The 17,462-nt window shown below is 43.0% G+C and overlaps 2 protein-coding genes and 1 pseudogene across 3 annotated transcripts; 2 read left to right on the top strand and 1 right to left on the bottom strand.

Moving 5' to 3' along the window:
• Window positions 1-216: 216 nt before the first annotated feature.
• Window positions 217-1,733, bottom strand: LOC115752756 (probable CCR4-associated factor 1 homolog 6). 2 transcript variants are annotated; one of them, XM_030691101.2, is made up of 2 exons: window positions 1,409-1,733; window positions 217-1,292 (listed from the first exon to the last, which is right to left on the bottom strand). In XM_030691101.2, the coding sequence occupies exon 2, from the start codon at window positions 1,122-1,124 to the stop codon at window positions 315-317; it is 810 nt and encodes a 269-aa protein (XP_030546961.1). In that variant the 5' UTR covers window positions 1,125-1,292; window positions 1,409-1,733; the 3' UTR covers window positions 217-314. The 2 variants fall into 2 exon arrangements, with proteins under 2 accessions (XP_030546961.1, XP_030546962.1); XM_030691102.2 differs by having other exon boundaries at window positions 217-1,256.
• Window positions 1,734-3,048: 1,315 nt separating this feature from the next.
• LOC115752705 lies at window positions 3,049-5,692 on the top strand (annotated as a pseudogene).
• Window positions 5,693-15,463: 9,771 nt separating this feature from the next.
• Window positions 15,464-17,346, top strand: LOC115752755 (probable WRKY transcription factor 40). The gene is made up of 5 exons (XM_030691100.2): window positions 15,464-15,869; window positions 15,980-16,048; window positions 16,189-16,521; window positions 16,621-16,737; window positions 16,884-17,346. The coding sequence occupies exons 1-5, from the start codon at window positions 15,795-15,797 to the stop codon at window positions 17,277-17,279; spliced, it is 990 nt and encodes a 329-aa protein (XP_030546960.1). The 5' UTR covers window positions 15,464-15,794; the 3' UTR covers window positions 17,280-17,346.
• Window positions 17,347-17,462: the final 116 nt, after the last annotated feature.

Raw genomic sequence — 17,462 nt, 5'->3', positions numbered from 1 at the left:
GATGCTTGACACAATTCCGCGCTTCCAAACGGAACACCCCCGCTGCATTGAATCTGAGTCATCAAGAGAATTTCTAGTCCCCGTATGATTTGCAGGCAATATGCCCCGACAATGCGAACTTGTAGAAAGATCTCAAACTTACGATCATATGATAAGTTATGAGTAAACTAATTAGCATGTCTTGCCATCAGGATGAGTTGCGGCACAACCATACAGTTCTATAAAAACTTTTCATTCATTTTTCACCTTTTTTTTTCCTGGTACACGTTTTTCAGATTTCAAGTTCATTCCCTACATTCACCTTGAGAACACTATCAATTCTCGACACATAAACCATACAACACACCAGAATACTTCTCCAGCGATCCACTGAAGAAGTTTTCTTTCAATTTCCTGAAAGCACAAGAGGTCAGCAGACTATCCGAACCTGCCTGGTGACAGATCCCGACTCTCTCGACTTCCAACAACTCTGCGAGCTTGTTGAGACCTCCATGCAGACTGTTGCAGAACTTCATGAGGTGCTTGATATCATACAATGTTGGGAAATACATGTTGATCAGATTGAAGAACCCCGCCTGAGTGTCCGGCAGGTTTTGGCAAGTCAACAGCTTGAGCAAATACCCAAAATCATACCCGCTGTGGAAGGTTACCCAATGAACATTATCGTTCAGCACAATCCCGGAGGACATCAGCAACTCCCCAAATCGCATGGCATCGATGCCCCTCTCGCTATTCTTCTTGAAATTGATCCCGCTCTGTTTCAAAAGCTCGATTGAATCATTCGCGAAGAAGTCCTCATTGGCGTCGAACTCGCGGAAATTGAACTGCCAAATGCAGTACTTATCTGATCCGCAAGTCGGCAAGTTCCCTCTCTCATCAGAAAAAGTGAGGCCCAATTGGATCAACTTCAATATATCCACATTCCCCTTCAAAGTCTGGTAGTGGTACTCACTTGAGTTCTTGAAGTCGCCCACAGGGCGCACGACAATACCCGGAAACTCCGTATCCATCGCCACGTACGGATAACCATCGACGATCTCGCGGATTCGTGCAAACTCCTCCTCGAGATTATCATCCCACACGTCGCGAATTTGAATCGACTCGCTCTTGGTCAACAACGACATCACTCGGGTGTTAAAGAAACGAGACAACAGGATCCAATCGACACAAACCCAGGTCCCAAAACAAAGCCTTTCCGCCCAAGCAACACAAGCGAGTGACGGATCTATGCGGGAAAACCCTCTGTTTACCCAGATCTGCAGCAGACCCACATCAAAGTTCCGAGCTTTTAGCTGGAAATGAATTTCGATGTACCCAAGATGAGCTTCACGACCCAGTAACGATAACAGATCACAACAACAACACGCACAGAAAAAGAGAATCGAAATCCGCAGAAACCCAAGCTCACCTCACGAAAGGGACGGCGGAAGCATCAAAGGAAGGATCTAGTGTTGACCATGAAATGAGCGAGAGAGAGAGAGAGAGAGAGAGTGAGTGAGAGGCACGAATTGGAAATCGAGAGCGTCTCGATCTTTCTCTAGGGTTCGACTATAACGAACGGGTCGGGTCCAAAAGTCCGCTCAAGGACAAGGGAGATATTCATGTCGAATTACGGAATTTCTGGAGAACTTTTGGAAAAAAAATTTCGTGCCTCCGATCTTATTTTCTGATTGGGGGAAATTGGGAAAGATAGTTTATGCTGCACTAGTGATGCCAGACAAGCGGAGGGAGAGAGATGGTTTATGTCCAGACGTTTTATATGAAAAAAACCAAAACTTTCTTTGTTCCCCAAAAATAAAGGAAAGAACCGACAAAAGTCGTGGCCCCGACAAAGGAATCGCCTGCTCCAGACAACCTACAGAACATATGACAAGCGGTTGAGATAGAGAGAGAAAGAGAGAGGAATGAGTCGGATCTGATTCTAGTTTCCTTCTTCTTTGGACGGTTTTTCACATCTGCCAGCTGAAGAACAGAAGGGAAATCGAAAGACTAGACATAGTAAAAGACTAGCAAAATACCGTGACAAAGAAAGTTTCTCGGAGGGATGGCGGCAGTGATGAACAACGAGGCGAGACCGAACTCGATTTTCTCCTGACTTAAAAGGCTGTCCGAGAATCCTTTCCAATATCAAATTTCATCCCGCTTGTGTAAAACTCCATAAATGCTTTTCCAAAACAGGAAAGGCGATTCCTTTTCAAATACCTCAACGATTACATACTTAGCCATCAATACCGTAGTTAAAATGGACTTGACATATCGACTCAATAATAATGTTGAACTTGCTCCACATTCGCCTCTTGAAGAGGGGAGGTTATGTGGTAGGCGTCAAGCGTTTCTGGGCCTTGGGCCGTTTGGAGTTTAAATTATGGGCATTGTGGGTTCATATATAATTTCAAAAAGATTCCGCATCATACTTATTGGCCCATAATGTTTCGTAGATATTTCACCAAAAATCCTACGGGCATCATTGATTAACACCAGCTTCGCTTGCCTACCATTGTCCATGTAAGTTGCCAAGTAGGATTTTTTATGGCCGACTTGGACGGAGCTGTGATGGAGGGTATATTTACCACATACGTACGAGTTCGGACATTTTGGTGACATGAAAAAATAATTCGGGGTATTGATCGCTTGGTAGATGTACTTTACTGCTTTTGGTGGTATATTCGTTGTTAGTTTGAGAGAAACAGTGAAATGAAGGATAAGAATTTATGATTCCACATGATTACGAACGTGTTTGATAGCTCTAACTGCATTCTCTTCCTAGTGTTCAAAGTGATGCATTTTACACCATGATCAGGTGAAAGATGAACTCTATCTGTCCTCTGTCTTGTCTTTTTCATAAGAAACTCGTATGATTTGACTGTGATTGGAGTTGAATCTTTGCCTGTGGAAGGGTGAATTCGATTAAGCTAGCCCAGTCTCTTAGTACGTATGTAACAATCGCTCGCCAACTTAGCCTCGGCACAATTTCATTCTACTGGTATCTGCCAAATTTCTCCTCTTTTCACTTACCGGAAGGACATTATTATTAGTATCTAATCCAGCATGCCACTCCACAACTCGCAGGGTGTTTCCAGTCGAATGGCGGGCGCCACCGGCGCTGGCAGCTTCATTTGCTTCCCGTGTTGTAAAACTGCTCCTGGAAAAAGGATAAGATGTCAAGGGCACTGTGAGGAATCAAGGTTGGTTCGGTTTGTTTTTCGCTCGCGCTGTCTTTTTAATTTGAGACTGTACAATTTGTCAAATGTTTTGTAGACACTAGTGCATTGATGCTGTTTTCTTGCAGATGATCCCAGGAATGCCCATCTAAGAGAGCTTGATGGAGCCAAAGTGAGGTTGACTCTGTGCAAGACTGATCTGCTTGATTTTTAGATTTTTTAAGGGAAGCCATCAGTGGTTGTCATGGCTTCTTCCACACCGCCTCCCCGGTTACTGATGATCCTGTGAGTGTGTAATGTCATGTCCGTCTCCGCTCTGCGGCGACTGAAGCTTAGAGTACACAAACTCGAAAACAATGGATTGATGGAGGTAGTGACATTTTTGCCATTTTGGTGTATTTTGTGTGATTGAGAAGGAGCAAATGTTGGACCCGGCCTTGAAAGGGACCAAGAACGTGATGATTGCAGCTGCGGAGGCCAATGTTCGACGCGTCGTGTTCACTTCCTTGATTGATGCAGTCTACATGGATCCCAACAGGAGTCCCAACGCCGTGGTGGACGAGAGTTTTTCTGGAGCGACCTCGACTTCTGCAAGAAAACCAAGGTCATGTTTTGGCATCTATCAATTGATTTTAACTTCTCTACTACACGATCACCGTAAAATTGCCGAACTGGTACTGATATGGGAAGCTGGTTGCAGAGGAGGCGGCGTGGAAATTGGCGAAGGAGAAAGGCGTGGACCTGGTGGTGCTTGTTCCTTCCCTGGTGATTGGGCCTTGCTCCAGGCGACGGTCGACGCCGGCACTGTCCACATTCCCAAGTACTTCACCGGCTCGGCGAAGACATACGCCAACACGGTTCAGGCTTATGCGCATGTTCAGGACGCGGCCCTTGCTCACATTCTTGTGTTCGAGACTCCCTCGGCCTCCGGCCTCTACCTCTGTGCAGAGAGAGCATGCTCCACCGCTGCGAGGTGGTCGGACATCCTCGCCAAGTTCTTCCCCGAGAATCCTATCCCCCCTAAGTAAGTCACTAACGTCTACTCAGTTCCATGACATTGACATTTTAGCTGCATAATACCTCATTTCTCGATGAGTTCATTTAATCTTTCTCATCATCAAGACTGCGATCTTAGTCGAGATATAAGATGGCTGCAGCCTGCACCTTCCAACCGCTGCGAATTCTTCGGCGGCCAACTGCACTCGGAGTTTCCTCCTATAGCTCTAGTGTTGAAGAGACGTCTTTCCTAACAGAGTCTAGTCTTTATACCATTATTGTACTTGTTCCATCGCCAGTATACGTGAGGAAGTAAAACTCATTTCCACAACACGAGAGGATAGGACACATGCCTACCGTACAATGGATCAACTCATCAATTTGTCATCTATTCCGCACGCGCGCGCGTGCCCGCAGGTGTTCTGATGAAGTGAACCAAAACCGTACAAGTTCTAGACCCGAATGGTCAGAGAGTTGGGAATGGCGTCCACGCCGGGGAAGCAGTGCCTGTACGGCACCGTCACTAGCTTGCTGGAGAGAAGGGTCGCCTGCCTCATCCGACTGTTTAATTAAAACAAAGCATTGCGATGGACCCTACAGATGCTCACGCGATGTGATTTCTGCCCAGTGCTCTAAATGTCAAAGTGAAGAAATTCAACCAAGCGCGGGTAAATGGAAGGAGTAAATATGACTCTCTTAAGGTAGACGAGAAATGATTGACATGGTATCGGATGGATCTTGTGCGTGAACCGAACGGCCAAGTAACCAATGCATGAGTCATGCCAAATGGCCAAGCTGCTTTGTTGAGCCACGCCATGGAATCAAGAGCTCTCTTGTGGGCCATTTTTTATAAGTAGAACTAGCGATGCGGGATGTATAGGAATTCGAGTTACGATGCCCAACTACGCGCTAACTTAGAACCCGCAAAGGGTGTTTGTCGATTAAGATAGCAGAACGGCGGCCATTTTTCATAAGCGAGGGTGGCGATGCAGCACAAACCGGAAGTCGAGTTGCGGTGCCCAACCGCATGCCACAAAGGGTGTTTGTCTATTAAGACAGTAGGACGGTGGTCATGGAAGGTAAAAAGTAGATTCATGGAGCACTTGCACAAGCAATACGCATGACATTGATCATTGGGGTCTTATCAATCATCGAATGTCGTGGTACTAATCACTCCGACACTCGATTTTAGGCCAACCTGGATGAAATTGTCGTGGGAGGCCAACATACGTACCCGAGTCCCGCCTACCCAATTCAAGGCGAGGGATTAGGGGTAATACCGTGTGTGACACCCAGGCAAACGTGCCCTCGACCGAATGGCTTCGGGTGCATTAATCATCCCATTACTGATTATCCCATCTTTTTCTTCTTCTTTTTTTAATTTTTTTCATGACCTTTTTTTTTCCCTTTCTTTTGAAACATTTAAAAAGATATTATCTTTTCGTCCTGGAAACTTTGATGGCCTTTTTCGCAAGAACTTAAAACATGAAAGTTCTATAAAGCACAAAGACCAAGCTGTCCGAATTCGGGCATAAAAATGCAACTTGAGAACGCAAGCGAATCTAGGCACGATTACTTGTTGTGGTGATATCATGTCGTGGACGATGTTTTCTAGTTACGTGCATGGGCTTTTGTACATCCTGAATCCAAAGATTCTCTCGCTTTGATCATTCAACGTTTTCCTTGAGAAGTCTGCTTGGGTTTGTTGCAGAATCAAAACACCCAGAGTGCACAAATCCGAGCGGTTCGACGTGAGTTTCGGTTAAATTAGGACGAAACACGATGTAGAAATCATCGTTCTCGGTTGCGTCGAAAGGCTTACCATCCAGCAATGACTAAACGTGCATCTAGAGAACACTTATATTTACTTCAACAAAGATACCGGCTTATCAGGTCAGTCACAGTGTCGCGCCTCGCTAGACAGCAACTACGGCAAGAATGGCTTGTGCCCTTTAGCCAAGCTGGGCTTCAGAATTGTTTAAAGCAGTCGGACCGTGAAACGAAACCGAGTGTTGTTCTTGCAATATGAGCCGCGACGACAATAGCGCCGATGCTAATGCAGAAGATATCGATGAACGAACTGGTCTTTGAAAAACTAATAAGGATTCCAGCTAACTCAGGCTGAAAAGATCGATTCAGGTTAAAGATCCACGTTAAGAAGCACAGAGGCCCCCGAGGGAAAGTCGCGCGCTGCATCGACATTCTTGCAGATGTAAGAACAGCAACGCATCGAAACATAAGCACGTCGACCCCGAGTCCAGAAACTGGAAACCGAGATTGTACTTATCATCGAACAGTAGGAACCCGATCGCCTTGTCCGCGAGTTCCATTTCGCTACTGAAGAAAAGAAGGTGCGATAACGTGCTTGTTCACACACGCCATTAGAGGAAACTATAGACTTAACGTAATGGTGGTTATGTTTGTTCACTAGAGATGATCGAAATCAGGCGAACTCAAAGCCTGCTACGAATCCAAACCAATCACGAGTTCACCAACTATAATCTTGGTTAAACTAGGAAGAAACACGACATAGGATAGAAACCATCGTCCTCGATCGCCTCGAAAAGGCTGGCAACCGCGCACCAACTAAACGTGCGCCTTACCAAAAAAGAAGAAGAAAACATCCACACATTACTCACTCCAAAAAAAGAAAAAGCACGTGCGTTAATGAGGTCAGTGACAGTGTCACGCCTCACTTACGACAGCAACCGGATCAAACCCCGGCACGTGCCCTTATCCGGATCAACTCCCCCTCCCACTCCCAAAGAAAACCGCACGTGGGTTTTTTTCCCAGCATGTCGACTCCCACGAGTATACTTCGTGTCTTGTCCGTATGCGTGGCACTGTTCCAATTCCGGCCGCAATTAAAAATATAAAAGCCCGCGAGAGACTTCAAGTCCAACTCGAAATGCCCCATTGACCGAACCCAACCCTACCAAAGAAGAAGACAAAGCAGGTGGGGCCGTGCGCAATAAGAGCTGCCTTGACTTGGTGCGTTTTTGGATTCTTGGTAATTCGGGGGGTGGAATTGAATTTGAAAGAGGACCCGACCCGCCCACCCAAAAGACCAGGATGGCCAAATTAATCGAGATTAATTATTGGTAATCATTTACTTCGACGCTTGGTGTGAAGGAACACGACGAGAAAAGAAAAAGGGGAGGGAGGCGGGGGGGGAAATCTTCGTCTTCACGGAAAATGGACCCAAGTTGAGTGACCAACTTGCACGACGGTGGCGATGTTGATAGGGGGTTGATTGTACGCAACGCGCACCGCCGACGGCCCCAAGTGTCAATTGAGTTTCGCTTCCCTTCTTCTCCGCCCGCTGATTTCATGGATTGCGTCGCCCTTGCTCTGAGTTTTTTCTTTTGTCTGGCCCACCGCTGCTGCCGATGTGCTACCAACTACTGCAATAAAATTCGTCCCCGTGTATCCGTCGGTTCTGTGGTCGACCCGTGGGCGGGTTTGCGGCTCGTTAAAATTTTATTTATAAGTGGACACGTCAAACGAATAGATCGTGTCGGATCGAAAATAGACCATGCATGTCTCGATTCGTACCCAATCTCTATCCGATAGGACTTATATTCTTAAGACACTTCTACATTTAATCAAATCCGAGAAAATTGAGAGTGCGGAGCGAGTGAACGCGATATCGAGTGATGGCGGGAGAAAACGAAGAGAAAGTCATAGAGGTGTCTTGAGTTTAAATAAGCAGTCAACTCATTTACGACCCATTTAACACTCATCATCCGTTTAAATCTATTTACGATTTATTTATTGCATATAACTAACATACACAATAACTCATCCCATTATATATGGATTAAGAAATGCATTTACAACCCATGTTGACAGATCTAATAGTGATTGTCGAGGAAAATGGTGTAGCACGTAAATATGTTGATAAATATGTTTCCTTTTCTTTTCTTTTTTTAAGCATTGAAGGCCGAAAATATGCTCAGAACTCAAACTTTCCCGAATTGAATCAGGGGAAACTAACCTCAAAATCCGAGCCAACGCCGTGGAAACCGATTTGGAAAGTCAAATAGGTGGTCCAAAGAGGTCGAACCGCTGAGTCAAAGAGCTAAAACACGTTTGGTCTACACGGTTTGATGGCCCGCTGACATGGCGTGTTTCGCTGGCGTGGTGTCTACTGGTGACGTGGCTGCTGGGGGCTGGCCTGCCAAGCTTACTTGGCTGCTGACATGTCATTTCGATTTGACGTCTGCGCACATCGCGGATGATGTGGCAAGGGAATTTGCTGAAGATCATGCTGAATACGTGAAGCGCATGGCTGGGAGATCTATGAGTCAATGCCACTCACCTTGAAATTAATTATGGCGGCCAATCAATCTATCAATAAGGGTCTAATATTATAAAAAAAAAACCCTCAATTTTAGTGTTTTTTTTTTTTTATAATCAAGGTATCCAGACTAGCTTGCGTGCACCTCAAGAGGAGATTAGCACAGCAACTCACTACTATGACCCCCCACTTAAATCACAACCATGGCCCCCCACTTAAATTATAAGTGCTCACTTGGAGAATCGAACCCGGGGCCGGTGTGTCTAACCACACAATCTCAAGTGCGCCCCAACCAATTAAGCCACCCATGGGTGGGTCCTCAATTTTAATGTTTGTCCCAATCATATCCAAAATTAGTTTTTGTCTTATAAAAAACTCGAAACTTTTACTTTTATCTCAATTATACTACCGTCTGCCTTCTATCCATAATCACCGTTGATTAATCCTATGTGACTCGAATTTTCTCGTTGAAACTACCAATGAATTTTTGAAATTTGAAAACAACAAGTTTTAGAAACGACGATATTTGAGATCGTTCATCCAAATAATCAAATTTCCATGTCTAAACGTTTTTTGGGCAGTTGAGTGCCTGGAAGAATTTGAGTCTTCTTGAGTGGCTCTGTACCTCTAGGTAATATGTATGGGAAGCAGACAATAGAAAAGAAGTTGGGGAGTTTTTTCATGACAGCTTTGCTGAGATGTAATTCTATAACAACGTGGAAATGCCATGTATGATTAAATAACAATGATTATGGACGTAAGGCTAACAATGGTAGAATTGAGATAAAAGTAAAAGTTTCAGATTTTTTATGAGACAAAAAAAGTTTTGGATATAATTGAGACATATACTAAAGTTGAGATTTTTTTTTTTAATATCGGGCCGTAGATTTGGGACAAAAATAAAAGTTGTGAGTTTTCTATTAGACAAAAAAAGTTTTGAATATAATTGAAACATAGGCTAAAGTTTGGAGTTTTTTTTTTTTTTTTTGGGTATTCGGCCTATCAATAGGTGACATGGATTTGTTGGTCGGAACATTGGATACGGCCTTCAGAGGCTTTATAGCTCGACGACGACTTCTCCAAGTCTTGATGATGTGATCAACAATGGAAGAAATGCAGCTACAACTCGCAATTAAGCGACTACCCGGTGGAGGGATCGATGGAGGACGAGGGCAATGGCAAATGATAGCGTTTAGGGATTTTCAACTCAGGAACCCGAGGTCATCTTTTGAATCTCACAAATTACATGCAAACTTTTTTGAATTAGGGTAATCTGCACCGGTCATAAGTCCGGACTAAATCGGTTTATGGGGCTTACAGAGTGTACCACGAGCTTTGATAAATGAGTCTCCTCAGTTATACTCCCGAATTATTAGTATGTGTGTGTGTGTGTGTGTTTTTGGGTTGGGTTTTGTTGTTGGTGGTGTTTTTTTTTTGGGGGGGATGTTGGTTGTTTAAGTTGTGCAAGAAACATGATATAAATAAATAAAAAGAGATTTGAATATGGAAATTCTAGAGAAATTAGGGGCGGAATCACAAATGACTTAACTAATGAAACGTATCCTTTTCAATGTCCGGATAATGAACAATCCGTGTCAAAGTTTTGCTCCGCTTTTTTTCATGCACCTTTCCCCACGATTCAACTCGTTCAGACACCCACCCTCGTCCTGTTGACTTTCTCAAGACTCTCTCTATTTGGTACCTTTTATTCTCCAGAGAAATCATAACCGACAGACAACCTAAAATTTCCAAATACTATTCCAAAAGCGTCCATACCGCAAAGCCAACCCTAATACCACTCAATCACAAACTTGGACGCAAAAGGCAAAAAGAACAGTATCCTTGACGGATACCCATATGACCAAATACATTCATATCTTTTATTATTATTATTTTTGATTTGTCGTATCTTTAACTCTTCTCTTTTTGGCTTTTATTATATCTCTTTAGAGGGCGAGGGAATCGAATCTCGTACCTCTAATACTAGCGTCACCCCCTCTTGATCCCTTTTACCAGAGGGATCGCATGTCTATTAGCCGCATGTATTTTAAATAATGGACAAAATGATATAACTGAAAGTGCCCACAAATCCATCCTATAATTCACATGTAAGTATAGTTTTGACAAAATAAAGATCGAATAAAGTAAGTTCCTCTTTTCGACCAAACACAAAAAAAAAAAAAAAAAAAAAAAAAAAAAAAAAAAAACAAGTTCCTCTGAGGTTGCGTGCACGATGGCTCTTGCCTCTTTTGCTTGTTATTATCATTATTTTCTTGTCCTGTGTTTAGACATAGATGCGTATGCCTAGACCTTATAAGGGACAAAGCAATAGTAAAACACGAACCTACCGTCAAGCACGAGTTCATTGGGCCGACAAAAGGGGGACGACAAAAAGGAAAAGGTTTAATTAGTCGTCGCGAGGTCAGAACCTCGTGCTCGCTTTTGTAGCCATCTGCCGCTTGAATTTTTGAAAACTTCCCTTTTTCCAAAAGCGACGACGATCTTCCTTTTCCCCCTAATCCTCACGTTGCTCCCGTCTTCTTTTGCTTGGCGAGAGGGTCCTACGGTTTTCCAGCACGAATTCGTCCCCGTTCTCAATCCTGGAACCGGTCCAAACGGATTAGATTGAACAGAGAGTTGGACCAGAAGGACGCCCAGAATTTCCAGACGTGGGGAACTTTTCGTTCGGGGTTGATTTCACGTCGTCTCGAATTGGTCAAGCAATTAAGTGGACATGGACACAAAAGAGAGGAGGAGGAGGAGGAGGAGAAGAGGAAGAAGAGGAACGGGTTCATGAATGAGAACACGATGGACGAATCTTGCAGGTTCACTGGACTGACCAATAAGGTTTTTTTACCTGTAAAGTATCTAAATCTTTGGTCTTTGGTCCGGTGGTTAAGTCTTTGTCCTTTAGGGTTAGGTGCTGACTTTTTTGTTTTTGTCCCTCGTTTTCTAATAATGGGTTCTGATTATCTTAATTTGAATTTATCTTAATCCCTGACCCTAAACGGGGTTCCTCCTTGCACGTTCGTGTTTCTTTGTTATGTCCGTACGAAATGCAATTCGAAGGCAGCGAGCCAAATACTCTCGCGAGGCCGCTTTAGATAAGTATCGTCGAGATTATTAACCTTACGCTCGGCTCGAGTTACTTGAAAGTCGAGCGTTTAGCCATCCCGTTGAGCTTGACTAGAATAAGTTGCCTCCTCCGCTCGCGACGTGATGGGGGGATAGATTCTGCGGATGATATGGCGGACAAAATCAATAAGTTGCACGAAAGATGTTTTCTTACAAGGTTCGGTGTGTTTCTTACCACATTCTTATGACGTACAACGTGCCGATCGGTTAATCTAATCCGAGTCCAAACGGAACTTTTCTTCTCTTGGGTACTCGGTCTTTGATGCATCGAATGTGATTTCGCGAACGGGGGAGACTCAGTTCAGTTAATGTGCTGAGGGAAGGCCTAACCAAACCCTAATTTCTAAAACGGGTAAAATTTCGTTTTCTCACCGTGACTCAGACGGGTTTTCCGGAATGCGCATCTACCATTTGGTTCAGCAGTCGTGAAAGGGCCAAAAAAAGGAGGAAGTCCTCCAAAGATGAAGGGTGTAAAATTTCTGACATGAATCTCTAAAGGGCTTGGTGCGATACCAAGGATGGAATGAAAAAGAGATGCAAGAAATTTTCTGGAACAACATATGATGGAAGGGAAAATTATAAAAGAAAATTTTTTAAATCTGTAATAATTATGTCTATTCGGTCTTAAACTTTTTTTTTCAATTGAATTATAATTTTTTTTGTATTTGCATCAATTTAATCTTAAATCCCGTTGTTGCTGGTGAAGAAGGAGAAGAAAAAAAGAAAGAAAGAAAAAAAAGGAAAAAAGAATAAATAAATACAAAATTTGAAAAGAATATTAGAATATTATTGAAAATTGCCACGATAGTGCCGACCGGCCAAATTTGGCGACCTTTTGGAGGAAGAAGAAGAAGAAGAAAAGATAAAAAAAAATTACAAACATAACAATTTTTAAAAAATTATTGAAACATTACAAAATTTTTTCATGTCAAGACCGGCGGCGCCACGTCGGCGCAAGCCGGGCAAAGTTAGGAGGATGGGCTGATTTGGCACAAATGCAAAAGGTTTAGGCTGAATCGATACAATTGCAATAAATGTATAACTGTTTTGGTAATTTTTTCAACAAAGGAGTGCTGAAATCCACACATAAGTTAGGAGATAAATATAAAGCGATGTCCCCACTGATTTTTTTTTTTCGTTATCTATGTGAAGAACATGACGGATAGCCTTTCTCTTTCATATTTTATAAGACTCTCATTTCTTTACACTTCTCCTCAACTACACTAATTATACAATTAGGAATGTGTCGATATTGGAACGTGGAAAAGGTGCCAAAAAACGTGGCTAATAGCAACTCCACAGCCATAGTCGTACATTTCTTTTGCATGGAGATTGTACAAGGGAAAGAACGATCTGTCGGCCAATAGAAAGAAAGAATAATAAATTCCTCCTAGACAATTTGGTGGAGGTTGGATATGAGTAAAGTCCTTAAACTACTTCGTCCGAACTCTGAGACGTAAAATTTAAGGGTATTTTCTATGATGAAGGGAAGAAAAATATTTTCTATCAACTTAAGGGGCGATGGTAGAGAAGGAATACTCCTTGTCATCTTCGAATGGCTACTGCCCGATATATCGTATAGTAGTATCCCACGCATGGGATGAATCATTAGAGTTTCGGCTCTTGCGTCGTCAATTTGCGCTTCGCATAATATTTTTGAACCGACCATTTGGTGGAGGTACTTGCTTTGCCGACTTCTAAAGGGTTGCTCAAGTTGATAAGAAATATGTTTAATATGTTAAGATTGATTTACTAAATTGGCATAAATAGAAATACAACTTGAGGAAAGTACCAAACAAGTCTTCGACTTATTATATCGATACTAATTCAGTTATAAGCCTTTCAATTAGATCAATTTAGTCTTAAACCTTTGTCCATTGGTGCAAATTTAGTCCATCTAGATAATTTAGGTCGAAAACCGATGACATGGACATAGATCATCTTATGTGGCATCGCCGACAGTGACGTAAATATTTTTTAGTAACATTTTTTTATTTCTTTTTCCTTTCCGTTCGACCACCGACCATTGGGAAAAAGAAAGGGAAAGGACAAAAGAGAAAAAAAATTATAAAAGAATGTTCACGTCAATGATTTCTAGTCTAAATTGGCTGGATGGGTTGAATTGTTACCAACATAAAAAGCTTTATGAGTAAGTCGATCCAACTGAAAGTTTAAAATCGGATTGGTACAAATACAATAGATTTAAGACATTTTCATACTTTTCCCAATACAACTCCTTTGCAGTTTGCCACTTCACTTAACATATCGATGGTGTAGTCCTTTATTAGTCTGTATGACATTATTAAATAGATCACGAACAAGTGCGCGAGAATTTACAGATATAAAAGTTTGTCTAGTGTTTGTTTCTCTCTTTGCTCACTCTCTCTCACCACAAGCCGCCCTGCCATCTCCTCCTTTGTTGTTGCAATCGTCAATGACAGGGATGATTATCCAAAAACTCTTGAACTTATGGTAAGACGGCTAATTCGGTTATAAATCTTTTGATAATTTGCGAAAAAGTACCAAAAAAGATCTAAATTTATAGTATCGATACCAATTTAATCATAAAATTTAAATTGAGCCAATTTAGTTCTAAACATATTCATATTGGTACCAATTCGATCAATCCGACCAATGCGGGCCTGAAGTCGCCGACGTTGATGCCGACAGTTCTACATGTTATGATCAATTTTGACCCGAACATTTTTATATCTTTTCGTTTTGAACATTTTGTCTTTTTCCTCAATTTTTTTTTCTATACCTTCTCTTATGTCGGTGGTTAGTTGCCAAACACCGGCTAGAGGCCATGGCCGGTGAGGATTGGCCTTGTCCGGGCAAGGGTGAGCACCGGTGAAGCCGACCCTCCCCCAGGCTAGGACGGCCTTGCCCTTGCCTTTATGGGCTACTCGGGCCTTGACGTCGCCTAGGCGAGGCTCGATGAGGCCGTCCCGGCTTGGGCGAGGGTCGGTCTTGCTGGATTTGTCGAGTAGGGACTTCGCCGGCACTTGCCCTTGCCTAGGCAAGGCCAGCCCTTGATGGCCATGGCTTGTGCCTAGTGACTTGCGACTAGCCACCTAAAGAAAGAGAAGGGAAATACAAAAAAAAAGAAATTTTTTTACAGAATTACAAAAGAAAAAAAATGCTTAAACGTCAATATCGATCGTATCACGTAAGATCGCTAGCATTCACGTTAGCTATTTTCGATCTAAATTGACTAAATGGATTGAATTGATATAAATGTGAAAATGTTTAGCATTAAACTAATCCAATTAAAAGATTTAAGATCGAATTAGTATTAATACAATAGATTTAAGGGTTTTTTTTTTAGCACTTTTCTCGATAATTTATCATTGTAGCCATTTCAACTGATTTAGGTCGGAAATTATTGACGGGGAAAGGGAAGGGAGAGGAGTTACAGACGGAGGGTGGCCGAGGGTAATAGAAATTTGGCGTAATTAGAAATTGTCACGCCATATTAAGGGAGAGAGAATTCGTCTTCGAGAAACGGTAAGAAGCCAAAGAGCAACGGGTCAACATAGAAGTTCGGACGGACCCCATGAACGGACGAGTAAACAAAAGGAGAGAGAGAGAGAGAGAGAGAGAGTACGTGTGCGTGTGCTTGCCCACCATTTTCACTTTATAGCCTGCCCGCCCTGGTGGGCGCTCCCGTCTTGACTTTGAATTCCTTCTCTTGCCTTTCAACTCTCGACCGACCTCTCTCTTTCTCTCTCTCTCTCTCTCTCTCTCTCTCGCGGCACACCAATCTTTTCATCCATTTTTTAATATCAAAATGTTTGTTTTTCCTTTTGCCGTCATAATTTGAATATCGTTGCCTGTGCAGATTATATATAGTTGTCGCCCAGACACAGCTTAGCATAATAAGCACATGACAGCTGCTCTCTGACGTTCTTATCTGTCTTTCTTTCTTATCTCTTCCTTCCTCGCTCCTGCCCACCAGTGCTCGTGCTGCTTCCTCCCTCTTTCCCTTCTCTTTGTTCTCTATATATTGCCGCTCACTCCGGTCAATTGGACACAATTCGGCGTCTCGAGTCTTTCTTTGCTTTTGGGTCAATCTGAGGAAAGCCCGGCTACAGCTAGCTGATCAAGAAAAAGGGGGGAAGAAAAAAGGGAAAAGGAGAAAAAAGGGTTTGCTTTTTCGAGCTGAGTTTGGTTGAAGACAGTTCTTGGAATCGCCTCCCGCTATGGATTATTCTCCCTGCATTAGCACTTCACTGGATCTCAATATTAAGCCGCTCAGGGTTCTTGATGAGGCTCCGGTATGTGGAAAGTTCCCCTCCTTTTTAGTCTTTCTGATCCAAAGTTGGAAGTTGAGCCGTCAGTTTCTTGAATTGGTTTGATTGAGATTCATTTGTGTTTTTGCTGCCAGAAGAGAGAGCCGCAGGAGAGCAACTTTATGGATTTGGGTTTGAATACCTCTGTCAAAGAAGAAATTAATGTGAGTCCATGAACTTCTCTTATAATGAATGAGCACAAACTTGACTTGTGGGTTGCCTCATGTTCAGTTATAAATTCCTACAAAAGATTGATTAGGGTTTGTTGTTTTTTTTTTTTCCTTTTGTGTTGCCTTTTGTTCAGACTGGTGCTTTGGTTGAGGAACTGAATAGGGTGAGTGCTGAGAACAAGAAGCTCACAAAGATGCTGACTGTCATGTGCGAGAACTACAATACATTGAGGAGCCAAGTGGTGGATTACATGAGCAAGAATGCTGACAAGGAGCTCAGCCCTTCCAAGAAAAGGAAAAGTGACAGCAGCAACAACATTGGCGACAACAACGTTAACATGCTTACAAATGGTGCTTCCGAGAGCAGCTCAACAGATGAAGACTCATCTAAGAAACCGAGGGAGGAAAAGATCACAGCTAAAATCTCAAGGGTCTATGTGAGGACGGAAACATCTGACACAAGCCTGGTAAGCCCTTGCGTTCGCTTCAGCCATGGCTAATTTAGAGCTGCATATGATTGATGGCTGATTCATGAAATGATGTATGTTTGTGTCTGCTTGTTGCAGATAGTGAAAGATGGGTATCAGTGGAGGAAATATGGTCAGAAGGTGACCAGAGACAACCCATGTCCTAGGGCTTACTTCAAGTGCTCTTTTGCTCCAAGCTGCCCAGTCAAGAAGAAGGTAGGTCGAAATTAATCAAATTTCTTATAGATGTGTAGCTTCTTAGGAATTGGAACATTGAAAGTGTCTTATGTTTATGCTTGTACATATTGTTATTACATGTCAGACAGAATCTGATGGTTTCTTGCTCGAATTTGGCTCTTCAGGTGCAAAGGACTGCTGAGGACCAATCTGTTCTGGTAGCTACATATGAAGGTGAACACAACCATCCAACTCAGATGGACGAAACCTCTGGCTCAAGCAGGTGCATGGCCATTGGATCAGTGCCCTGCTCAACCTCGCTCAACTCATCTGGACCCACCATCACTCTTGACCTCACCAAATCGAAGTCCCCCATCGATTCCCAAAGCAACAACAACAACAACAACAGCAGCAACAGCAACAAAACCGCCTTAAAACCCAAGACAGAGTCGCCTGAAATCCAAAGGTTTCTGGTGGAGCAGATGGCCTCGTCCCTCACGAAAGACCCCGGCTTCACTGCTGCCCTGGCTGCAGCCATTTCGGGGAGGATCTTCCACCAGAATCTGCCCGGGAAATGGTGAAAAAACGAGTAGGGGTCTTTAGGTGTTGGTTCTGCTCTGTAAATGGATTGAAAGTGAAAGGTTAAAAGAACCAGAAAAAACAAGAGAGGAAGTTTTGTTCTGCTAAGTTGGAAGATGTCATCCAAGATTTTGCAAGCAAGTTGCTCAAATTGGACAGTCTGGTCCAAGCAGTCCAACTCAAGT

This window comes from Rhodamnia argentea, chromosome 2 (assembly GCF_020921035.1).
Source record: "Rhodamnia argentea isolate NSW1041297 chromosome 2, ASM2092103v1, whole genome shotgun sequence".
Taxonomy (NCBI): Eukaryota; Viridiplantae; Streptophyta; class Magnoliopsida; order Myrtales; family Myrtaceae; genus Rhodamnia; species Rhodamnia argentea.
The sequence above is the reverse complement of the archived record's forward strand: the minus strand, read 5'-3'. Positions and strand labels throughout refer to the sequence as shown.

Coding starts and splice junctions, on each gene's coding strand:
- LOC115752755 (XM_030691100.2), top strand. CDS start 15,795: ATGGATTATTCTCCCTGCATTAGCACTTCACTGGATCTCAATATTAAG. Junction 16,049..16,188: donor CTGTCAAAGAAGAAATTAAT/GTGAGTCCATGA, acceptor CCTTTTGTTCAG/ACTGGTGCTTTGGTTGAGGA. Junction 16,738..16,883: donor GCTGCCCAGTCAAGAAGAAG/GTAGGTCGAAAT, acceptor TTGGCTCTTCAG/GTGCAAAGGACTGCTGAGGA.
- LOC115752756 (XM_030691101.2), bottom strand. CDS start 1,124: ATGTCGTTGTTGACCAAGAGCGAGTCGATTCAAATTCGCGACGTGTGG.